Source organism: Aquarana catesbeiana, linkage group LG02 (assembly GCF_042186555.1).
Source record: "Aquarana catesbeiana isolate 2022-GZ linkage group LG02, ASM4218655v1, whole genome shotgun sequence".
Taxonomy (NCBI): domain Eukaryota; kingdom Metazoa; phylum Chordata; class Amphibia; order Anura; family Ranidae; genus Aquarana; species Aquarana catesbeiana.
The window spans coordinates 7,067,132-7,089,250 of NC_133325.1; the positions used below are offsets into that span (position 1 = coordinate 7,067,132).

At 43.9% G+C, this 22,119-nt stretch overlaps 2 protein-coding genes and 1 pseudogene across 2 annotated transcripts in view; 1 reads left to right on the top strand and 2 right to left on the bottom strand.

Moving 5' to 3' along the window:
• LOC141126579 (uncharacterized) overlaps positions 1-22,119 on the bottom strand; it is a 927,381-nt gene that overhangs the window by 609,109 nt on the left and 296,153 nt on the right. The window lies entirely within an intron of this gene.
• The window catches only part of LOC141126578 (uncharacterized), a 1,610,887-nt pseudogene that overhangs the window by 288,582 nt on the left and 1,300,186 nt on the right, over positions 1-22,119 (top strand).
• On the bottom strand, positions 5,926-6,903 carry LOC141126602 (olfactory receptor 52A1-like). Its single transcript, XM_073612524.1, has one exon. It carries the CDS (start codon positions 6,901-6,903, stop codon positions 5,926-5,928), a length of 978 nt encoding a protein of 325 aa, XP_073468625.1.

Consider the following 22,119-nt stretch of genomic DNA (forward strand, 5'->3'; position numbering starts at 1 on the left):
GTGGACAAGAGGGACAGTGTCAATGATGCATGCACTGTCACTGCTCACCATCCTCGTGTCCTCCTCAAATGGTGACAGGACAGTGCATGCATCCCTGATCATGGCCCACTGGCATGGGGAAAAAAAGCCAAGGTCCCCTGACCCTGTCCTGGTGCTATAGTTGCATAGGTACTCATTGATGGCCCTCTGCTGCGTGTGCAGCCACTGCAGCATGGCCAACATTGTGTTCCACCTGGTGGGCATGTCACAGATAAGTCGGTTCTTGGGCAGGTTTAATTTCTTTTGGAGGTCAGCCAGCCGAGCACTGGCATTATATGACCTATAGAAATGCACACAGACTTTCCTGGCCTGCCTCAGGACATCCTGTAAGCCTGGGTACCTGACCAAGAACCGCTGCACTATCAAGTTAAGGACGTGAGCCAAACAGGGCACATGGGTCAGTTGTCCCTGTCCTAGGGTGGAGAGGAGGTTGGTGCCATTGTCCCAAACCACCATACGTGGCTTAAGCTGGCGTAGCGTCAACCACCTCTGAACCTGCCCCTGCAGAGCTGACAGAATCTCTGCCCCAGTGTAGCTCCTGTCCCCACCGCCGCCGCAACACACTACGCAAAGCCGCCCTGGCTTTGGCCAAATACGGCTCTCTGTACAGATGGCGCTGTGATTGGCCAAGCATGTGAAGAATACTTTGAAATGTAATAAAAAAACTTGATATTGTAGAAAAAGCTTTCAATAATGATGACTGATTGTGAGACAAATTTTCTTAATTATGTCTGAGTCAGCTTAAATCAAACTGTGTGTTTTATTGTACACACAAAAACTTGGAAAATACTTACAAAAATAGTACATTCATATTCAGAATTAGTGTTGCTTCATATAGGATCAAAACGATTCAAGTATAGTTCATTTGTTTCAAGAATAGAATAGAAAATATAGTTCATTGAATTTGCATCAGGCCATGTGTTCAAAGATGGCTGATTAACCTCATGTGTGCTGAAGAAAAGTCTGTGTGCTGAAGAAGGAGCTGTGTGTAGCTTGAAGGCAGGAAGTAGAAATAAGCTGAACAGCTTTCAGCTCTCCCTTACATCAGAAACTGGAACCTTTGAATTTGCGCTCAAAAACAAAACCCTCCCATAATCACTCCCAATATTACCTCCCCCTTTTACAAGGGTGGGGGCAAAAGAGTAGGTAATATGAACAGCATCTCTAATTAAATACAGACACATGAAGAGTGGAATTCCTTCTACACAGGATGTAAGTGAAATACACAGGAAATGGATGAGAGGCAGCCAGTCTACAGAAAACACACAATTTCTATGTCAAGATATCAGTCACATAGGAATACCTCAAAAACATATATATATATATTATTTACAATATCCATCAAAATCCTGACAGTTTCTAGATATTTGTGATCCCAGTTCATAAGTCACCATCTGGATGTTATTTAACTCAAAGTCTGCCATTCATACAATTATAGGGAATTCATACTCTGAATAAAGCCAATTAAAATTTAGATATTAAGAATATAACAGCATGCGGGTCATAGTGCATGCTTGGCCAATCATCAGCCAGCAATGCACTGCGATGCCGCAGTGAATTATGGGCGGTGATGCGCCACTTAAATTTGGTGCCAACGGCCCATAACGTTTGCATTTCGACAAACGGTCGAACATGCAATGTTCGAGTCGAACATGGGTTCGACTCGAACTCGAAGCTCATCCCTACTCCCAAACCCAACTGAAGTCTATGGGAGCTGATTCTTTTTTTTTTTTTCTGGCCTTTTTCAAGTCCATATTGCAACTGGCTGAGCCACATAGCATCATTGGTTACTTGGGTGCAGCCGGCCACCTGCATCCCAACAACCAATGACAATGTGCATCTGCCTTCATCCTTAGCAACCAATGATGCCATGCAGCCTGAGTGTCAGCATCCTAGCAAACAACAGGTGGGAAGTTCTCATTTAATGGCAGCAGTAATTCTGCCACTAAATGAATGACTTCTGTTTGCAGGAGCTGGAGGGTTGGCAGGCGGGCAAACTGGCCAAATCTGGCCATTTAATTTGTCTGTTTGGGGAACTGCAAGACGTTTGGGTTCTAGTCAATTTCATGGTTGACCTTGATAGGGAAAGTCCAGAACTTAAGGACTTTTAATAACATTGACTGCTGAAGCCAAATTGAATTTGATGTATTTAATATACAAGCATGTAGCTAACCACATGGAGAACAAACTGTGTACATGGCATACATTCAATATGATTGTTCTGACTGAAGCTGGGACCTAACTAGCTTTTATACTCTATACATAGCTGTGGGCTACCTTGTAAGTCTCTTTGAAGTCCTGATTAAATTGTTGGTCATTTACAATGCTAAACAGATGGTCAATTCACATATAGATGTCACTTCCCAATCTCTGTGGGAAATCAGAGATAAACCTTTCCACAGCTGAAGGTGTGAATGGCATTTGACCACAACCAAAAACAGCAGTTATATTATATAACTAAACATTTGTAAAAAGTACCTCTGCTTAATCAGAATACATGTTTTGATAATCATAACTAAATGTTTGATAAATAGTTATTCCATTTACCCTATCAATAAAAAGTTTTGGACTTTCCCTATCAACCTGAACCAAGAGATCCTCCAGGTCAGAATACTTACATGTGGTGTATTTCATGTGTGGTGATGATATAAATATCCTGACCTCAACTCGTGGTGTGCGTGATGGGAATCAGAGGCTTCAAGCCCACATGTACTACCAGCACCCAACCGTCCAGATCATCTCTTATAACTCGATGGATAGTTTCTTTACAAGGGCCCTACAGTGTAAAATGTATTTACTGTGTGTGTATATATATATATATATATATATATATATATATATATATATATATATATATATATATATATACAGTGGGGACGGAAAGTATTCAGGCCCCCTTACATTTTTCACTCATTGTTATATTGAAGCCATTTGCTAAAATCATTTAAGTTCATTTTTTCCCTCATTAATGTACACACAGCACCCCATATTGTACACACAGCACCCCATATTGACAGAAAAACACAGAATTGTTGACATTTTTGCAGTTTTATTAAAAAAAGAAAAACTGAAATATCACATGGTCCTAAGTATTCAGACCCTTTGCTCAGTATTTAGTAGAAGCCCCTTTTGATGAGTCTTTTTGGGAAAGATACAACAAGTTTTTCACACCTGGGTTTGGGGATCCTCTGCCATTCCTCCTTGCAGATCCTCTCCAGTTCTGTCAGGTTGGATGGTAAACGTTAGTGGACGGCCATTTTTAGGTCTCTCCAGAGATGCTCAATTGGGTTTAAGTCAGGGCTCTGGCTGGGCCATTCAAGAACAGTCACAGAGTTGTTGTGAAGCCACTCCTTCGTTAGCTAAGTTCTTAGGGTCATTGTCTTGTTGGAAGGTAAACCTTCGGCCCAGTCTGAGGTCCTGAGCACTCTGGAGAAGGTTTTCGTCCAGGATATCCCTGTACTTGGCCGCATTCATCGTTCCCTCGATTGCAACCAGTTGTCCTGTCCCTGCAGCTGAAAAACACCCCCACAGCATGATGCTTCCACCACCATGCTTCACTGTTGGGACTGTATTGGACAGGTGATGAGCAGTGCCTGGTTTTCTCCACACATACCGCTTAGAATTAAGGCCAAAAAGTTCTATCTCGGTCTCATCAGATCAGAGAATCTTATTTCTCACCATCTTGGAGTCCTTCAGGTGTTTTTTAGCAAACTCCATGCGGGCTTTCATGTGTCTTGCACTGAGGAGAGGCTTCCGTCGGGCCACTCTGCCATAAAGCCCCAACTGGTGGAGGGCTGCAGTGATGGTTGACTTTCTACAACTTTCTCCCATCTCCCGACTGCATCTCTGGAGCTCAGCCACAGTGATCTTTGGGTTCTACTTTATCTCTCTCACCAAGGCTCTTCTCCCCCGATAGCTCAGTTTGGCCGGACGGCCAGCTTTAGGAAGGATTCTGGTGGTCCCAAACGTCTTCCATTTAAGGATTATGGAGGCCACTGTGCTCTTAGGAACCTTAAGTGCAGCAGAAATGTTTTTGTAACCTTGGTCAGATCTGTGCCTTGCCACAATTCTGTCTCTGAGCTCTTCAGGCAGTTCCTTTGACCTCATGATTCTCATTTGCTCTGACATGCACTGTGAGCTGTAAGGTCTTATATAGACAGGTGTGTGGCTTTCCTAATCAAGTCCAATCAGTATAATCAAATACAGCTGGACTCAAATGAAGGTGTAGAACCATCTCAAGGATGACCAGAAGAAATGGACAGCACCTGAGTTATATATATGAGTGTCACAGCAAAGGGTCTGAATACTTAGGACCATGTGATATTTCAGTTTTTCTTTTTTAATAAAACTTCAAAAATGTCAACAATGCTGTGTTTTTCTGTCAATATGGGGTGCTGTATAAAAATGAACTTAAATGATTTTAGCAAATGTCTGCAATATAACAAAGAGTGAAAAATTTAAGGGGGTCTGAATACTTTCCGTCCCCACTGTATATATATATATATATATATATATATATATATATATATATATATATATATATATATATATATATACACAGTAGGTCTCTCCAGAGATGCTCAATTGGGTTTAAGTCAGGGCTCTGGCTGGGCCATTCAAGAACAGTCACAGAGTTGTTGTGAAGCCACTCCTTCATTATTTTAGCTGTGTGCTTAGGGTCATTGTCTTGTTGGAAGGTAAACCTTCAGCCCAGTCTGAGGTCCTGAGCACTCTGGAGAAGGTTTTTGTCCAGGATATCCCTGTACTTGGCCGCATTCATCTTTCCCTTGATTGCAATCAGTCGTCCTGTCCCTGCAGCTAAAAAACACCCCCACAGCATGATGCTTCCACCTCCATGCTTCACTGTTGGGACTGTATTAGACAGGTGATGAGCAGTGCCTGGTTTTCTCCACACATACCGCTTAGAATTAAGGCCAAAAAGTTCTATCTTGGTCTCATCAAATCAAAGAATCTTATTTCTCACCATCTTGGAGTCCTTCAGGTGTTTTTTAGCAAACTCCATGCAGGCTTTCTTGTGTCTTGCACTGAGGAGAGGCTTCCACGGACCACTCTGCCATAAAGCCCCGACTGGTAGAGGGCTGCAGTGATGGTTGACTTTCTACAACTTTCTCCCATCTCCCGACTGCATCTCTGGAGCTCAGCCACAGTGATCTTTGGGTTCTTCTTTACCTCTCTCACCAAGGCTCTTCTCCCCTCGATAGCTCAGTTTGGCCGGACGGCCAACTCTAGGAATGGTTCTGGTCGTCCCAAACTTCTTCCATTTAAGGATTATGGAAGCCACTGGGCTCTTAGGAACCTTAAGTGCAGCAGAAATTTTTTCGTTACCTTGACCAGATCTGTGCCTTGCCACAATTCTGTCTCTGAGCTCTTCAGTCAGTTCCTTTGATCTCATGATTCTTTGGTGTTAGTGAGATCCTATTACTGGGATCTGGCTGGTCCACCTGTCCATCATTCACTCACACATTTCATCTTCAGTATAATGCAGTTTATATTTACAATAATTGCTTTGATCACTACTACGTATGTGATGAGGGAGTTGGACACCTTATTATAGTGGTGTCAATGATGCTGCCTACTTCCCTGCCTGTGCCTACAGTGGGTAAAAGGAGACCTTTAGCATGGCACACAGAATGTGCCAGGTAGCTAAATACAGATGGTAGTGGTGGGCAGGATCCAGACACAGTGAAGTACCTACTGACCTACCTACCTACCTACCTACCTAGCTACCGACCTACCACCTGTCAGTCATAAATGTTTTGCCTGCCCACCACCTAGTAAATGTTTGTATTTAAAATTTTCCAGTTACCATTTATTGGGTGAAATGGGAACCAGCAGGACAAACATACATCAGTTCTACAGATTCAGTCACTTTACATGAGGGCTTTGACATTTATGCAAAGCTTTCCAGACTTTCTCCCGAATCAGTTTTGTCTTCACTCCATAAATAATTGGATTTAGCATGGGTGGGACTAGAAGGTACATATCTGCTAGAATTATGTGAACATAAGGTGGAAACCTTTTACCACCATATCGGTGGGACAGGCAAGTGAAGAAGGCCAGACCATGAAAACTTAGAAAGACACACATATGAGGTATACAGGTGTTAAATGTTTTCAGCCGGGCGTCTTTGGATGGAAGACTGAAGACGGCGTGGAAGATGGCGCAGTAGGATACCAGGATAAACAGCAGGTCTACTCCTAGGATCACGAATGCCGCAGCCAATCCCAAGGCACTGTTTATTCTGATGTCGGCAGCAGCAATTTTCACAATCGTCATGTGCTCACAGTATGAATGGGGCAAGATGTTGGTTCTAAATGCTGGAAATCTCTGTATCAAAATTATGCAGGGAGAAAACAAAGTGACCGCTCTGAGCAGTAAGAAGGTGACCAGTTTAACAATGATGGTATTGGTCATTATAGACCCATACCTGAGCGGCTGACAGATGGCGATATAACGGTCAAAGGACATACCAAACAAAAGTCCTGACTCAAAGCTGGTGAAAGAATAGAGGAAGAACATCTGGAGGAGACATGATTCAAAATGTATGTATCTCTTCTGAAACCAGAAGATTAACAGCATTTGTGGGGCAATGCTTGTGGCCAGAAGAGCATCATTGGAGGCTAACATAGAAAGGAAAATAAACATAGGCTTGTGGAGGCCAGAAGAAGCTGAGATGACAGTCACAAGCATCATGTTTCCAAGCAATGTCAGGACATAACATAAGCAAACAATGGCACCCACCCACTTATAAGCTCCTTCTAGTCCGGGAATCCCAACCAGGATGAATGAGGTGGGATAGAATGTGCCATTGACTTTGTTGCTTTGGATTCCTCTGCTGATCATCTTCTACACCGAAGGCCACAGATCTCTATGGAGGATTAGTATACTGGAGGGTTTTGTCACCTAATAGGATGGAAGCTCTAGAATTACAAATGGAATATGGATAGAACTGGAAAAATATGATCCTGTTCTTCCCTTCTCTGAGCTCTTCTGCTGCAGGAACCACAAAAAATGTCCAGAATGTCCACATATGGGGGAACACATGACACGCCCCTCTCCCTCACAATAGACCTCCCAACATTCTGAAATGACAAAAGGGGACATCATTCATTATATAGGCAAAGGAAGAACCCCCACCACACCCCCAGATACAGGGTTTGTGATTATTATTCAATATGCAAAAAAATGATTATGCCCACGTGTGCTTTTCTAGCCATTACGGTTTCACTCTACTGGCTGTAGAAAATTACAAATCCAATACTATAGAGGTTGGATGGAAAGTTTAGTAAAGTGTAACATTTTTGAATTTGAAATAGCAGATTTTATCAGACCAAAAGGGAACAACTAAGCATCAAAGAGGGACAACTGAGGAGAAAAAGGAACAACTGAGGAGAAAAGAGGGACAACTGAGGAGAAAGAGGAACAACTGAGGAGAAAGAGGGACAACTGAGGAGAAAAGAAGGACAACTGAGGAGAAAGAGGAACAACTGAGGAGAAAGAGGGACAACTGAAGACAAAAGAGGGACAACTGAGGAGAATGAGGGACAGAGGGATTAGATTCCAAAAGGAGGGACAGTTGGATCCACCACCAACTTGAGTTCAAGTCAAGTGGCAGCCAGGCTGGGGACTAAAATAAATGTGTTACTCTGGTCCTGCAGAGGGAGGCTGGGAAGACCAAACCCAACCATCCTCATAGAGGCGTAACTAGAACCTTCAGGGCCCTGGTGCAAGAAACCATGAATGGGCCACCCTGACCCCATCCCAGGAGGCCATTGCCAATGATCCTGGGGCCCTTTCCACTTTTCTGGGTACCGCAGCAGAATCCTTTCACATGTTCTTCAGCGGGTGCCCTTTCCAAAAATATTTTCAGGGATACCTTTTTTTCTATGTGTTCAGCCAGCCATTGTAGGCAGAGAATGTATCTTAGTTAGGGGTGGAGCATTTAAAATGGGAATGGTTCTACAAGAACTACCTAATCCCATACCCCTTTACACATCTCTACACCCCGGAATGCCTTCGTCCACCTCAGCACTCCTCTATACTCCCAGCACACTTCTGTACCCCTTTGTACATCGCTGCACCTCCTACACACACCTCTGCATCTTCCAGCATCCTCCATACCCCCCAGCATATCTCTGCACCCCCTACACACCTCTTCACCTTCCAGCATCCTCCATTCCCCCAGAACATCTCTGCATCCCCAGCACATCTCTGCACCCCCACACACCTCTGCACCTTCCAGCATCCTCCATACCCCCCCAGCACATCTCTGCACCCCCCACACACCTCTGCACCTTTCAGCATCTTCCATACCCCCCAGCACATCTCTGCACCCCCCACACACCTCTGCACCTTTCAGCATCTTCCATACCCCCCAGCACATCTCTGCACCCCCCACACACCTCTGCACCTTCCAGCATCCTCCATACTCCCCAGCACATCTCTGCACCCCCCCACACACCTCTGCACCTTCCAGCATCCTCCATACCCCCAGCACATCTCTGCACCCCCCACACACCTCTGCACCTTCCAGCATCCTCCATACCCCCCAGCACATCTCTGCACCTCTAGAATGCTCTTTATCCCCCAGTATGCCTCCATACGCCCATCAAGCCTTTGTAACCCCCAGCAAACCTCTGCACCCCCCTCCGCACACAAACACACACACCTCTGCACCTCCCAATATCCTCCATACCCCCCAGCACACCACTGTACACAACAACAAGTGATCTTTGAACCCCTCACACTCCTGCTCTGTACCTACTTGATGTGCATCTACACCCCCCCCCAGCACATCTCTGTACAAACACTTTCCCAACACACACTATTTCCAATAGAGACAGGTCACCCCATAGCCACTCACCTCCATATTGATCTCTATGGTGCCCACAGCATCTCCTCCTGCACCTCTGGCTGTCAGTTCTCTATGCAGTGGTGGGGGAGGGGGAGATCAGCAGCTCTGTGGTACCCGTGGCATCTCCCTCCCGTTAGCAGGGAAGTGTTATCATAATGGGGGATTTTAATTATCCCGACATAAACTGGGTGGAGGGAACCGTGCATTCATCTAAAGCTCGCCAGTTCCTAAATGTCTTGCAGATCAATTTTATGGGTCAGATGGTAGACGCACCAACTAGAAACAAAGCATTACTAGATCTACTGATTACCAACAATACAGACCTGATCACGGATGTGGAAATACTGGGCAATTTAGGTAACAGCGATCACAGGTAAATTAATTTCAGTAAATCACACAAATAGGAAACATAAGATGAATACAAAGACACTGTATTTCAAAAGAGCCAACTTCCCTAAACTACGAACCTTGCTAAAAGATATAAATTGGGATAAAATCTTGGAAAACAAAGAACACAGAGGAGAGATGGGTTTGCTTTAAGAGCATATTAAATAAGGGCATTAGCCAAAGCATCCCATTGAGTAATAAATTTAAAAGAGCAAACAAAAGTCCTGGATGGCTTAACTCCAATGTAAAAATGTATATAAAAGCAAAGAAGGCCTTCAAAAAATACAAGGTTGAAGGATCATAGCAAGAAATGTAAGGGAGCAATAAGGACGGCTAAGATAGAACACAAAAGACGTGGGATAGGCCTTCCTGATGTCAAAAACTACTACCGTGCATGCCAGCTCACCAGAATAATAGACTGGAACATCCACAATGTAATCAAAGACTGGGTCCACCTTGAGGCTTCCTTTACCACACTCCCGCTTTACTTATTACCATGGACACTCCACAAGCACATTCCAATCGACACCCTTTTTCACCCCCTCATTGGTCCAACACTTAGAAGTTTCCTGTAAACTGTCATCACTATCATCAGCACCTGGCCCTCTCACTCCAGTTCATCTTAACCCGGACTTTCCACCTGGACTGCATAGCAACTTCTTAAAGGACTCATGGCCCCACAAAAACGCTTTAGCATACCATTTCTATTAACTAGGTAAACTCCTACACTACAACAAATTACCCTCCAACGATGACAGCCCCCCCCATTTCCCCCTGGAACTACTCTCTGCTGACTCACTACCTGAGCGAGCTTGACAGGAAATTTAAGGTCTCTAGACCCCTGTCCCCTTTTGAATCTCTATGTCTAACACATACTCCTCAACGTCACCTACTCTCGGTAACACACTCTCTCCTATTCACAAACATTTCCCCAAATACGAGCAAAGCATGCTTGACCTGGGAGGAGGAACTCTCTCTATCACTTACCCCTGAAGACTGGGAACAAATTTTCCTGACTATGGATACAAAATCCTAACACGTTGGTACCGTACCCCCCCTGCACTGATCCACAAATACCAACTAGATCTCCTAGATACGTGTTGGAGATGCAGAAACGATAAAGGATCTATCCAACACATTTTCTGGAGCTGCCCCAAAATCCAATCGTTCTGGTCCGAGATCCACCGCATCTTCACCAAGGGTACCACATATACACTTGAATTCACACCAGCCCAATTCCTCCTACACTAATACCCTTCCGCAAACAATCGATACTTCAAGTCCCTTGGCATGCACATGGTAAACACAGCCAAACAATGCATACCAATCCATTGGGGAACCTCACACACCCCCTCTACCAAAGAATGGCTTTCTAGAATAGCCAAAATAGCAGAAATGGAACGACTCATCTGCATAGCCAATGACACACCCACAAAATTTTCCTCCAAATGGGCCTGTTGGACTCACTTTCTAACAACTTCAGAATACCACAACCTGATGACCCCTAATACACCGCAAGCATACACTTCAGGCGACATCCCACTCTAAAAAGCCCTGACATCAACCCCCTTCCTAACAGCCACCATAATGCACATCTAAAGCACAGAATATCCAAACTCGTGTCCCACGATCCTAACCTCCATATACCCACCCCCGTGGAGGGAGAGAAAGATGGTACCCAACCCACCCCCTCTGCCTGCTTTTTCCACCCCCAACTTCTCCTCCTTACTCTCAATACCCCCCCACCACTCCATCCACCCCAAACTTTCCTTCAAACCACCCCTGAACTCTACTCAGCACTACAAGAAGCCTGATACTCTACTCAGACACACTCCTACCATAATAATCACACCCCACTCTCGTTGCTCCAGGCGGTTAAGAAAACAAGACCACTCATACCACTCCACCCACCTCTATCACTTACCTACAAGCAAGAAACCAAATAAACTCCAAACCGCCTACCAACCGTTACACACTCATCTGACTATCAATCCTATACTGTACTCCATTTTCCTGTACTGTGTTCTGTTTAGGTTAACTGTTATGTTCACATCTATGTGATACTAGTTGCTTCTGTAACATACTCTACTATGTTGTAACTATTTTATTTTCAATAAAAAATTTTCATGGAAAAAAAAAAAGAACATGAAAGACACATAGCGGAGGAGAGCAAAAAAAAAATCCCAAGAAATTCTTTAAGTATGTAAACAGTAAAAAAGGGAGGACAGACCATATTGGCCCCATAAAGAATGAGGAAGGACATCTGGTTACAAAGGATGGGGAGATGGCAAAGGTATTGAATTTATTCTTCTCCTCAGTCTTCACGAGTGAATCGGGGGGCTTCAGTAACCAAAACTGCAGTGTTTATCCTCATGACACAACACAGGAAGCACCTCCATGGTTAACAGAGGACGGAATTAAAATTAGACTTGAGAAACTTAACATTAATAAATCACCGGGACCAGATGGCTTGCACCCGAGGGTACTTAGGGAACTCAGTCAAGAAATTGCCAGACCATCGTTCCTAATATTTAAGGAACTATATACAAGATTTTAGTAATGAGAACGGTATCATTAGCAGTAATCAGCATGGATTCATGAAGAATCATTCTTGCCAAACCAATCTCAATCACTAAGGGGTTAATAACAATCCTTAGTTCATCTGATTGTATGTTGTCCTTGGAATTATCTCTGAGGTTTGGGGCCATAGAAGAAATAAAAGATCCTCCATGACCCCCATTCTTCTTCTCAGGACCCTGGGAGGTTCTACCTGGTGTTCCCTACGGCAGTGAAATCCTGCAATCCCTATGTGTGTGTGTGTGGGGGGGGGTCATCTTATACTTTATTACTTATCTTCAGACCGTCCATTGTTTTCATGATGTGTGGTGACATTGTATAATATCTTATAATCTACACATTATAGAATGAGATGATAAGAAGGGATTGGAAGATATATGAGGAGCACACCGGTGTGACAATCTAACAATGAGAAGAGCCCAGCATTATGTCACCGACCTCAACATCTCCTCCACCCCCAGAATTATATGGAAATCTTCCAATCAACATACACTATATTACCAAAAGTATTAGGACACCTGCCTTTACACACACATGAATTTTAATGACATCCCAGTCTTAGTCCGTAGGGTTCAATATTGAGTTGGCCCACCTTTTGCAGCTATAACAGCTTCAACTCTTCTGGGAAGGACATCCACAAGGTTTAGGAGTGTGTCTATGGGAATGTTTGACCATTCTTCCAGAAGAACATTTGTGAGGTCAGGCACTGAGATTGGACGAGAAGGCCTGGCTCGCATTCTCCGCTCTAATTCATCCCAAAGGTGTTCTATCAGGTTGAGGTCAGGACTCTGTGCAGGCCAGTCAAGTTCCTCCACCCCAAACTCATTCATCCATGTCTTTATGGACCTTGCTTTGTGCACTGGTGGGCAGTCATGTTGGAACAGGAAGGGGCCGTCCCCAAACTGTTCCCACAAAGTTTTGAGAATTAAATTGTCCAAAATGTCTTGGTATGCTGACGCCTTAAGAGTTCCCTTCACTGGAACTAAGGGGCCAAGACCAACCCCTGAAAAACAACCCCACACCATAATCCCCCCTCTCCCCTTCACCATAATCCCCCCTCCACCAAATGATTTGGACCAATGCACGAAGCAAGGTCCATAAAGACATGGATGAGCAAGTTTGGGGTACAAGAAATTGACTGGACTGCACAGAGTTCTGACCTCAAGACGATAGAACACCTTTGGGGTGAATTAGAGTGGAGACTGCAAGCCAGGCCTTCTCGTCCAACATCAGTGCCTGACCTCACAAATGCTCTTCTGGAATAACGATCAAACATTCCCATAGACACCCTCCTAAACCTTGTGGACGGCCTTCCCAGAAGAGTTGAAGCTGTTATAGCTGCAAAGGGCGGAGCCAACTCAATATTGAACCCTACAGACTAAGACTGGGATGTCATTAACCACTTCTGGACCGCCAACCGTCGTTTTACGTGATGACTTTGAAGGAGGATATTGTTGTTATGGAAGCAGCTACCATAACCCCGGTATCCTCTTCTTCAGCGGGAGGTCCGCTACAAGATAAAAGTGGTCTCTGCGGCGGATTCGCCACGAGATCTCTTCTATCGGCATCGGGAGAGGCTCTCCCACCCCCCTCCGTGATCCGGCGCCCTCTGCCGCTTACCGGAGCCGCCGGCAGTGGCGGAGTCGATCGCTTCTGTCCCCTTGCTTGGTATGCAGATGAGTGAGGGGAAGATGACCCCCATCCGTCTCCATATCACTGCAGGGCGGAGGCGACGTCAAAACCTCACTTCCGCCCACAGCTCTTTAAAGCGCCATTTTTTTTTTTTCATTTTTTTAAATGAAAATTTTTTTTTTATTGCATTTTAATGTAAATATGAGATGTGAAGTCTTTTTTGACCCCCCAGATCTCATATTTAGGAGGACCTGTTTACATTCCTTGAATTAGGAATAAAAGTGACACTTTTTTTTTTTTAAACAGTGTAAAAATGAAAAAAAAAAAAGGTAAAATAAATAATAATAAAAAAAAATTCATACACTATCCGTCCCACCGACCTCGCGCGCAGAAGCAAACGCATACATGAGTAGCGCCCGCATATGAAAACAGTGTTCAAACCGCACATATGAGGTATCGCCGCGATCGGTAGAGCGAGAGCAATAATTCTAGCTCTAGACCTCCTCTGTAACTCAAAACATGCAACCTGTAGAATTTTTTAAACGTATCCTATGGAGATTTTTTAAGGGTAAAAGTTTGTCGCCATTCCACGAGCTGGGCGCAATTTTGAAGCGTGACATGTTGGGTACCAATTTACTCAGCGTAACATTATCTTTCACAATATAAAAAAAAAATTGGACTAACTTTACTGCTATTTTTTAATTAAAAAAAAGTGTATTTTTTTTCCAAAAAAAGTGCGCTTGTAAGACCGCTGCGCAAATACGGTGTGACAGAAAGTAATGCAACAACTGCCATTTTATTCTCTATTTCGTTAGAAAAAAAAATTATAATATTTGGAGGTTCTAAGTAATTTTCTAGCAAAAAAAAAAAATGTTTTTAACTTGTAAGCAGAAATCTCAGAGAGAGGCTCGGTCCTTAAGTGGTTAAAGTTCATGTGTGTGTAAAGGCAGGCGTCCCAATACTTTTGGTAACATAGTGTATTCGAAAATTAGATGATAAGAAGGGATTGTAATATATTAAATATGCAAAAAAAAATATCTTTGTATAGGACAGGTAAGTGTCCATGTTTTAAAAGTCAGGAGCTGCAGTATTTGTAGCTGCTGACTTTTAAAAAAAAAATTTGGCGGAGCTCCGCTTTAAATAGGACAGCCTATAGAATAAAATGTATCCTTTTTATTTATCAACAGTAACAATTATTTTGTAAAGTAACACTGATCAGAGTAAAAAGAAGTGAGTTTTTCTTAAGTTGTTACATTTTTTCTTGTCTATGAATTGTATAAAAATATAATAAACTTTTTCATGACGATATAAGGAAATGAAAGCCTTGTTTAATAATATCTTATAATCTACACATTATAGAATGAGATGATAAGAAGGGATTGGAAGATATATGAGGAGCACACCGGTGTGACAATCTAACAATGAGAAGAGCCCAGCGTTATGTCACCGACCTCAACATCTCCTCCACCCCCAGAATTATATGGAAATCATCATTTCTTCCAATCATTCCATTCATAAAACCGGCTCTTCACTTTGTGAGAAGATCCTTCAATACGTACAATAAAGACACTCCATGGAATTCTCTCTTTTATCCTTCCAAATATAACGAATGATCAGATCTCATCTCTCCCGTCCAGTCTTCTCTCTTCATACAGAGCTGCAGTTGTCTTATATTAATACCGACTGAGAATTATCACCGGTCTGCTTTCCCGAGGACGGCCGCCGTCTACAAAACCCAACGGACCACCACCTCCCCCGACATCATTATAATTGGATCGTCTGAGATTTGTGTGTTGGAACCAAAACATCAGATATAGAAATACCAACAAAACAGAGATTAAAAAAAAAGATATTCACATCATTTTCATGGATGACATTGGGATCTTCTAGTATTTGGTAAAACATCACAGAAGCCGTGTGTGAAATAGTAAAAAGTCTGTGTTCTGTATTTGTTTCGCTCCCTGCCTGTCCCCCTTAATAAAGCAGACTTAGCACGGTTCCCGTCTCAAGTTTATATGGGGCCCTGAAGGCCACCGGCTGGGCCGCGCTACGCTATACACACCAAGAATCAAGGGTGGGCTGGGTGTTCCGGACCTTCGGATGTACTATAAGGTGGCGCAGCTTATACAATTGTCAGTCGTATATTCGAGACGGGAAGGTCCCGATTGGGTCAATATTGAAAGACAAGCGATCCCTTCCTACTCTATTGATTTTCTTCTGTGGCTCCCCACTAAGACCAGGCCTCCTATTATGGTGTGTAACCTTTCTTACTCCTTTGGGTTATGGGATCAGATGGAGGCTTGTCACGTCCCCCTGAAGGGTGCGCGCGGTGCACACTGTGATCACCCGAGTCAATGAGATCACAGATCCAAGTAAAGGGTCGATCCCGGCCCCCTACCACATGATCAGCTGTCAGCCAATGACTGCTGATCACATGATGTAAATAGAAGATCGGTAATTGATCACCGATCACCGGCTTCTTTGAAGGGACATCGGTCCCAAAGAGGAAGAGGCAAAGCCGCCTCATATGTGCCCACCAGTGCCACCTGTTAGTGCCAGGAATCAGTGCCCACAGTGCCAGGAATCAGTGCCCACAGTACATAAGTTTACATAAGCGCGTCGGGACCCCATGGGGCAAAGGACTGCACTATACTGCAAATGGACACCGGCGGCAAAAAGCGCCCTGAGGTGACTCAGTTCGCATAGGTAGCGCTATACAAGTCACTCATTCATTCATAAGTGCCAGCAATCAGTGCCACCTATCAATGCCCACCAGTGGTGCCAATCAGTGCCTCATCAGTGTCACCTAGCAGTGCTGCTTATCAGTGTCACCTACTAGTGCTGATCAGTGCCCATCACTGCCACCCATCAGTGCCCATCACTGCCACCCATCAGTGCCCATCACTGCAACTCATCAGTGCCCATCAGTGCCAGCTATCAGTGCCACCTATTAGTGTCCTTCAGTGCCACCTATCAATGCCCTTAAGTGCTACCCGTCAGTGCCACCCATCAGTTCCACCTGTCAGTGCCCACCAATGCCACCTCTCAGTGCCCACCAATGCCACCTATCATTGCCCACCAGTGCTGCCTATTAGTGCCCATCAGTGTCGCCTTATTGATGCCCATCAGTGCAGCCTATCAGTGCCCATCAGTGCAGCCTATCAGTGCCCATCAGTGCAGCCTATCAGTGCCCATCAGTGCAGCCTATCAGTGCCCATCAGTGTAGCCTCATCAGTGTACATCAATGAAGGAGAAAAATTACCTGTTTGCAAAAATTATTAACAAAATATGAAAAGGTTTTGTATTTTTCTTTCTATAAATTTCGGTCTTTTTAAATTTTTTAACAAACAATTAATAACCCAGAGGTGATCAAATACCACCAAAAGAAAGCTCTATTTGTGGGAAAAAAATGATAAAAAATTAATTTGGATAAAGTGTTGTATGACCGCGTAATTGTCATTCAAAGAGTGAGAGCGCTGAAAACTGAAAATTGGTCTGGGTAGGAGGGGGGTTTAGGTGCCCGGTAAGCAAGTGGTTAAGTCTAGGTGACTGGTTCCTCCATAGGAATGAAGAAAAAATACTATGTAGTTGTATAAAGAAGGAATTTGGCAACCACTGTGGGGAGTTTTGAAATACATATAAAAATTTTGGAAGAATCTTAATCTTTATGAAATGTATCTGCCCTAGTAATGACAGAGGTAGGGTCTCCCATGCTTTTCATTCCTTTCTACCTCTTGAACTATCGAGGTTAAAATAAGCGGCACAAAATCACAAATCTGTTGTGTAATCTCTATCCCTCAATATTTAAATTCCATCACCCATTGTAATGGCAAACTCAAGGATGCCGTCACCTGTGCCCCCGGATCAATAGTGAACAGCAGAGATTTATTTCAATTCACCTTAAGCCCTGTGACCACTGAATATCTATTCATCAGGTCCAAGGCTCCCTGTAGTGATGGACCAGCATCATTCAGGAATATCATCTGCATATAGGACTACCCTCTCCTCCAACCCTCCAATTCAAAGTCCCCGAATATCTGGAGAAGTCCGATGAGCCTCTGCCAACGGCTCTATTGCTATCTCAAAGAGAGTTGGAGAGAGAGGGCAGCCCTGTCACGTCCCCCTATATAGCTGGAAAGGGGCTGACAACCTTCTTCCCAGATTGACCACTGACATGGGATTTCAGTATAGTGTCTGCAACCACGAAATAAACACCAGTGGGAATCCCATCCTTCTGAGTATTTCCTATAGAAAAGGCCATTCAACAGAGTCAAAGGCCTTCTCTATATCCAATGAGGCGACTGTTCTAGAGCCTTCATTTATATGCTGGACATGTAGATTAGTGTGTAATCTGCGTAAGTTAATATCTGTCGTTCTTTGGGGCATATAATCCCGTCTGATCTGAGTCAAAAATAGTTAGTAGCAGGGGTTGAATTCTTAAGGTGAATATCTTCGTCAATATGTTAAAATCCGTATTTAATAAAGCTATTGGCCTATAAGAAGGACATCATTTTGGATCCTCATCTTCTTTGTGACTAAGAACTGGGTGTGCATTAAACATGTGCAATTCGTTTAGTTCCAAATTCGTTTTTTAACGAATTTTGACAAATTTGTTCATTTCCGAATTTCCGAATTTTTCAATTTCCGTAATTCTGAATTTCCGCATTTCCGAATTTCTGAATTTCAAATTTCCGAATTTTCAGAATTTCGGAATTTTGGAAATTCAGAAATTCAGAAATTCGAAATTTCAAAAATTTGAAATTTTGGAAATTTGAAATTCAGAAATTCGAAATTCAGAAATTCAAAATTCAGAAATTCAAAATTCGAAAATTCAAAATTTCGGAAATTCGAAAATTGGATAATTAGAAATTTCGGAAATTCAAATTTCGGAAATACGAAACTCGGAATTTTGGAAATTTCGGAAATTCGAAATTCAGAAATTCAAAATTTTGGAAATTGGAAAATTTTGGATATTTGAAATTTCAGAAATTCAAAATTTGGAAATTCAAAATTTGGAATTTCGGAAATTCGAAATTCCGAAAATCGAAAATTCAGAAATTTGAAAATTTGAAATTCGGAAATTCGGAAATCCGAATTTTAGGCTTTCTGTATTTCCGAATTCAAAATTTTTGAATTTCCAAACTTCTGAAAAAAAGCAAAAAAAACGAATAAAACGAGTTTGTTTAAACAACTGTTTTGTCAGTGCACATGTCTAGTGTGCATATCTCATTGAATCTGGAAGAGACCCCTCTAGTAACCCCCTTGTATATACCACTGCCAATTTGGGGGCTAAAATATCTGCATACTTTTTATGAAGTTCAACAGGGAGTCCATCCGGACCTGAAGTCTTTCCACTCGGAAAAGTATTTATAGCCTTCTGGATCTCTTCACTAGTAATCGATCAAACTAATGCCTCTCTCTGCCTACCCAACAACCATTCTAGCGCTATCCGATCCAAAAGGAGGGACAGGTCCCCTGGATGGAAGTCAGGGGGGAAGGGAAGGTATATAAAGAGCTATAAAACTGCTTAAAAGTCCCTAAGATTTCTTCTGGGTTGGAAACCATTTTCCCCTCAGGAGTTCTGACTTCAGATATAAGTGTAGCTGGATAATCTTGTTGTGCTAACATTGCCAAAAACCTTCCATTTTTACCTCCCTTTCTGCTTATTTTTATATAAATCTAATCTGGTTATTTCTGTTATATGTAGATACAGATCCCTTTGAGCCGCCATAAATAGAACAAAATTCTTCTTATTGGGATCAGAGCCATATATCTTCTTTCAAAGTTCCAATTGAATTTGTAAAGACCGGGTATTGGTCTTCTGTCCCTTCCAAACCACCGCTATAGCTGAAATATATTGCCCCGCACAAATGCCTTGAAAGCACCCCATACAACGTCTGGAGAGGATGATCCAGCATTATTTTCCCAATATTCGGTTATTATCAACGGCATTTTTTCTTCTATCTCAGGGTAGGAGACCCACTGGTGCCCCAATCTGTCATGCCTGTCATTTTTGGGATGTCCATATAAAGAGGATTTTGATCTACAGTGGTGTGCGGCCATTTCTTCTAATTTCATTGCATGTAGTATATCAGAAGAAAAAGGAGGGGGAATATAAATTGCTGCTATAACATACTTTGTATATGATAACATATTTACCCTGTGAATCGGTATATATGTTCTCAATTACACCTGGAAAAGATTTGTTAATTAAAACTGACACCCCCCCTAGCATATGAGGAGTAAGTGGTGTGGTAAGTTTTTTAGATCCAGGTTTATTTTAATGTCATTAATTTCCCTCCCATCAAATGTGTCTCCCGCAGTAATATCATATGTGGGTTATCATTTTTTTAAATACTGAAACATCAATGCCCATTTAAACTTAGAATTCAGCCCTCGAACATTCCATGATAAGTTAGGAAAAGGAATCATTCTTGCTTGACATCATGCCAAATCAATAAATGTCTAAAACAACTCCAGGCTGAACCCCATAGAAACTCCAGACTGAACCCCATAGAAGGCTGAACCCCATAGAAACTCCAGGCTGAACCCCATAGAAACTCCAGGCTGAACCCCATAGAAGGCTGAACCCCATAGAAACTCCAGGCTGAACCCCATAGAAGGCTGAACCCCATAGAAACTCCAGGCTGAACCCCATAGAGGGCTGAACCCCATAGAAACTCCAGGCTGAACCCCATAAAAGGCTGAACCCCATAGAAATTCCAGACTGGACCCCTTTTAAGGCTGAATCCCAAGGGAGGCTGAAACCCATAGAAGGCTGAACCCCATGGAAACTCCAGAGTATACCAATAGGTCTACCAACCCACACCATTTCCCTTTCCTTACATCCCCAAATGACAAAACAAAACCTTACCCCCCCAACAAAACATTTACCCTGTCCTTTTCTCTCCCCTCCCTGAAAAAAAAACATACCAAAACATGTCAGGGAAGTAGAAGGGACCTATACCCTAATAATTAACCAACTGACTATAGCTACTTCTATACCCAGTACTGTAAAAAAGGAAAGGAAGAGAAAATATCTGCACCTTTCAATCAGCGTGTCTAAGAACGCTCACTTTCCAACGGAGACACTTTCTCCTCTCTCTCCCTTCACTCTTACAAAATTCTACAGCACGCAAAACAAACAATAAAACAAGACAAAAAAAATCTATCACCCACCCTCAGGGCCGGATTTGCCACAAGGCCACTGAGGCCAGGCCTCGGGGCGGCAGTGGTTTAGGGGTGGCGCCGCTCCTGCAGCGACTTTGTGGCCGCCCCCCCCTTTCGTGCTGCCCATTAAAGTCTGTTATGGGCACCAGTGCCCATAGAAAAGATGGCCGCGCCCGCGAGCCGACCACGCAACTGCGCATGCGCCGTTCCGAAGTCGGCCGGGCTCGGGAAAGCTTGTAAGCGCTCGGCCGGGCGGTGCATGCGCAGTAGCATGATTGCGCCGCCCGGCGCCATTTTGAAATAAATCGAGGGTAGCTAGCAATGTCAGTGGTGCGGCAGTGGGGGAGAGAGATAACATCTCTCATTGCCCGCACCGCTGTTCCGCCCTCCTCCTTCTGATGGCAGGCAGCATGGCAAGGGACATCCCAATCTGGTGGCAAGTGACATCCCCATCTGGTGGTAGGCATAGTGGCAAGGGACACCCCCATCTGGTGGCAGGCAGCGTGGCAAGTGACATCCCCATCTGGTGGCAGGCAGCGTGGCAAGGGACATCCCCATCTGGTGGCAGGCATAGTGGCAAGTGACATCCCCATCTGGTGGCAGGCATAGTGGCAAGCGACATCCCCATCTGGTGGCAGGCATAGTGGCAAGCGACATCCCCATCTGGTGGCAGGCATAGTGGCAAGGGACACCCCCATCTGGTGGCAGGCAGTGTGGCAAGGGACATCCCCATCTGGTGGCAGGCAGCGTGGCAAGGGACATCCCCATCTGGTGGCAGGCAGCGTGGCAAGGGACATCCCCATCTGGTGGCAGGCATGGTGGCAAGTGACATCTCCATCTGGTGGCAGGCAGCGTGGCAAGTGACATCCCCATCTGGTGGCAGGCAGCGTGGCAAGTGACATCCCCATCTGGTGGCAGGCAGCGTAGCAAGTGACATCCCCATCTGGTGGCAGGCATAGTGGCAAGTGACATCTCCATCTGGTGGCAGGCAGCGTAGCAAGTGACATCCCCATCTGGTGGCAGGCATAGTGGCAAGTGACATCCCCATCTGGTGGCAGGCATAGTGGCAAGTGACATCCCCATCTGGCAGTGACAAGAGATGGTGGCAAGTGACACGCTCAGGGCTCCCAATGATTCTGCATTATGGTGAGTTGAACTATTTCAGTTTATATTACAATGTAATGATAGAAATAATGTGTTTCAATTATCCTGACACCATAACAACCATGGTGCCGGGGATGATTGAAGCACTAACACCAGCCATTGCCTTGAAAATTTGCCTGCGAAAAATCCTTACTCCTCGCGCGCTTACCCTGAAGTATTTTTAGTCTACAATTAAAGCCAGTTATTTTCAGTGTTCTCGTGTATGGAGATATGTTTTTAATTGATCTATTGTAGAAGTCATCGATAAAGGACGTGGTGTGTGTGTGTGTGTGGGG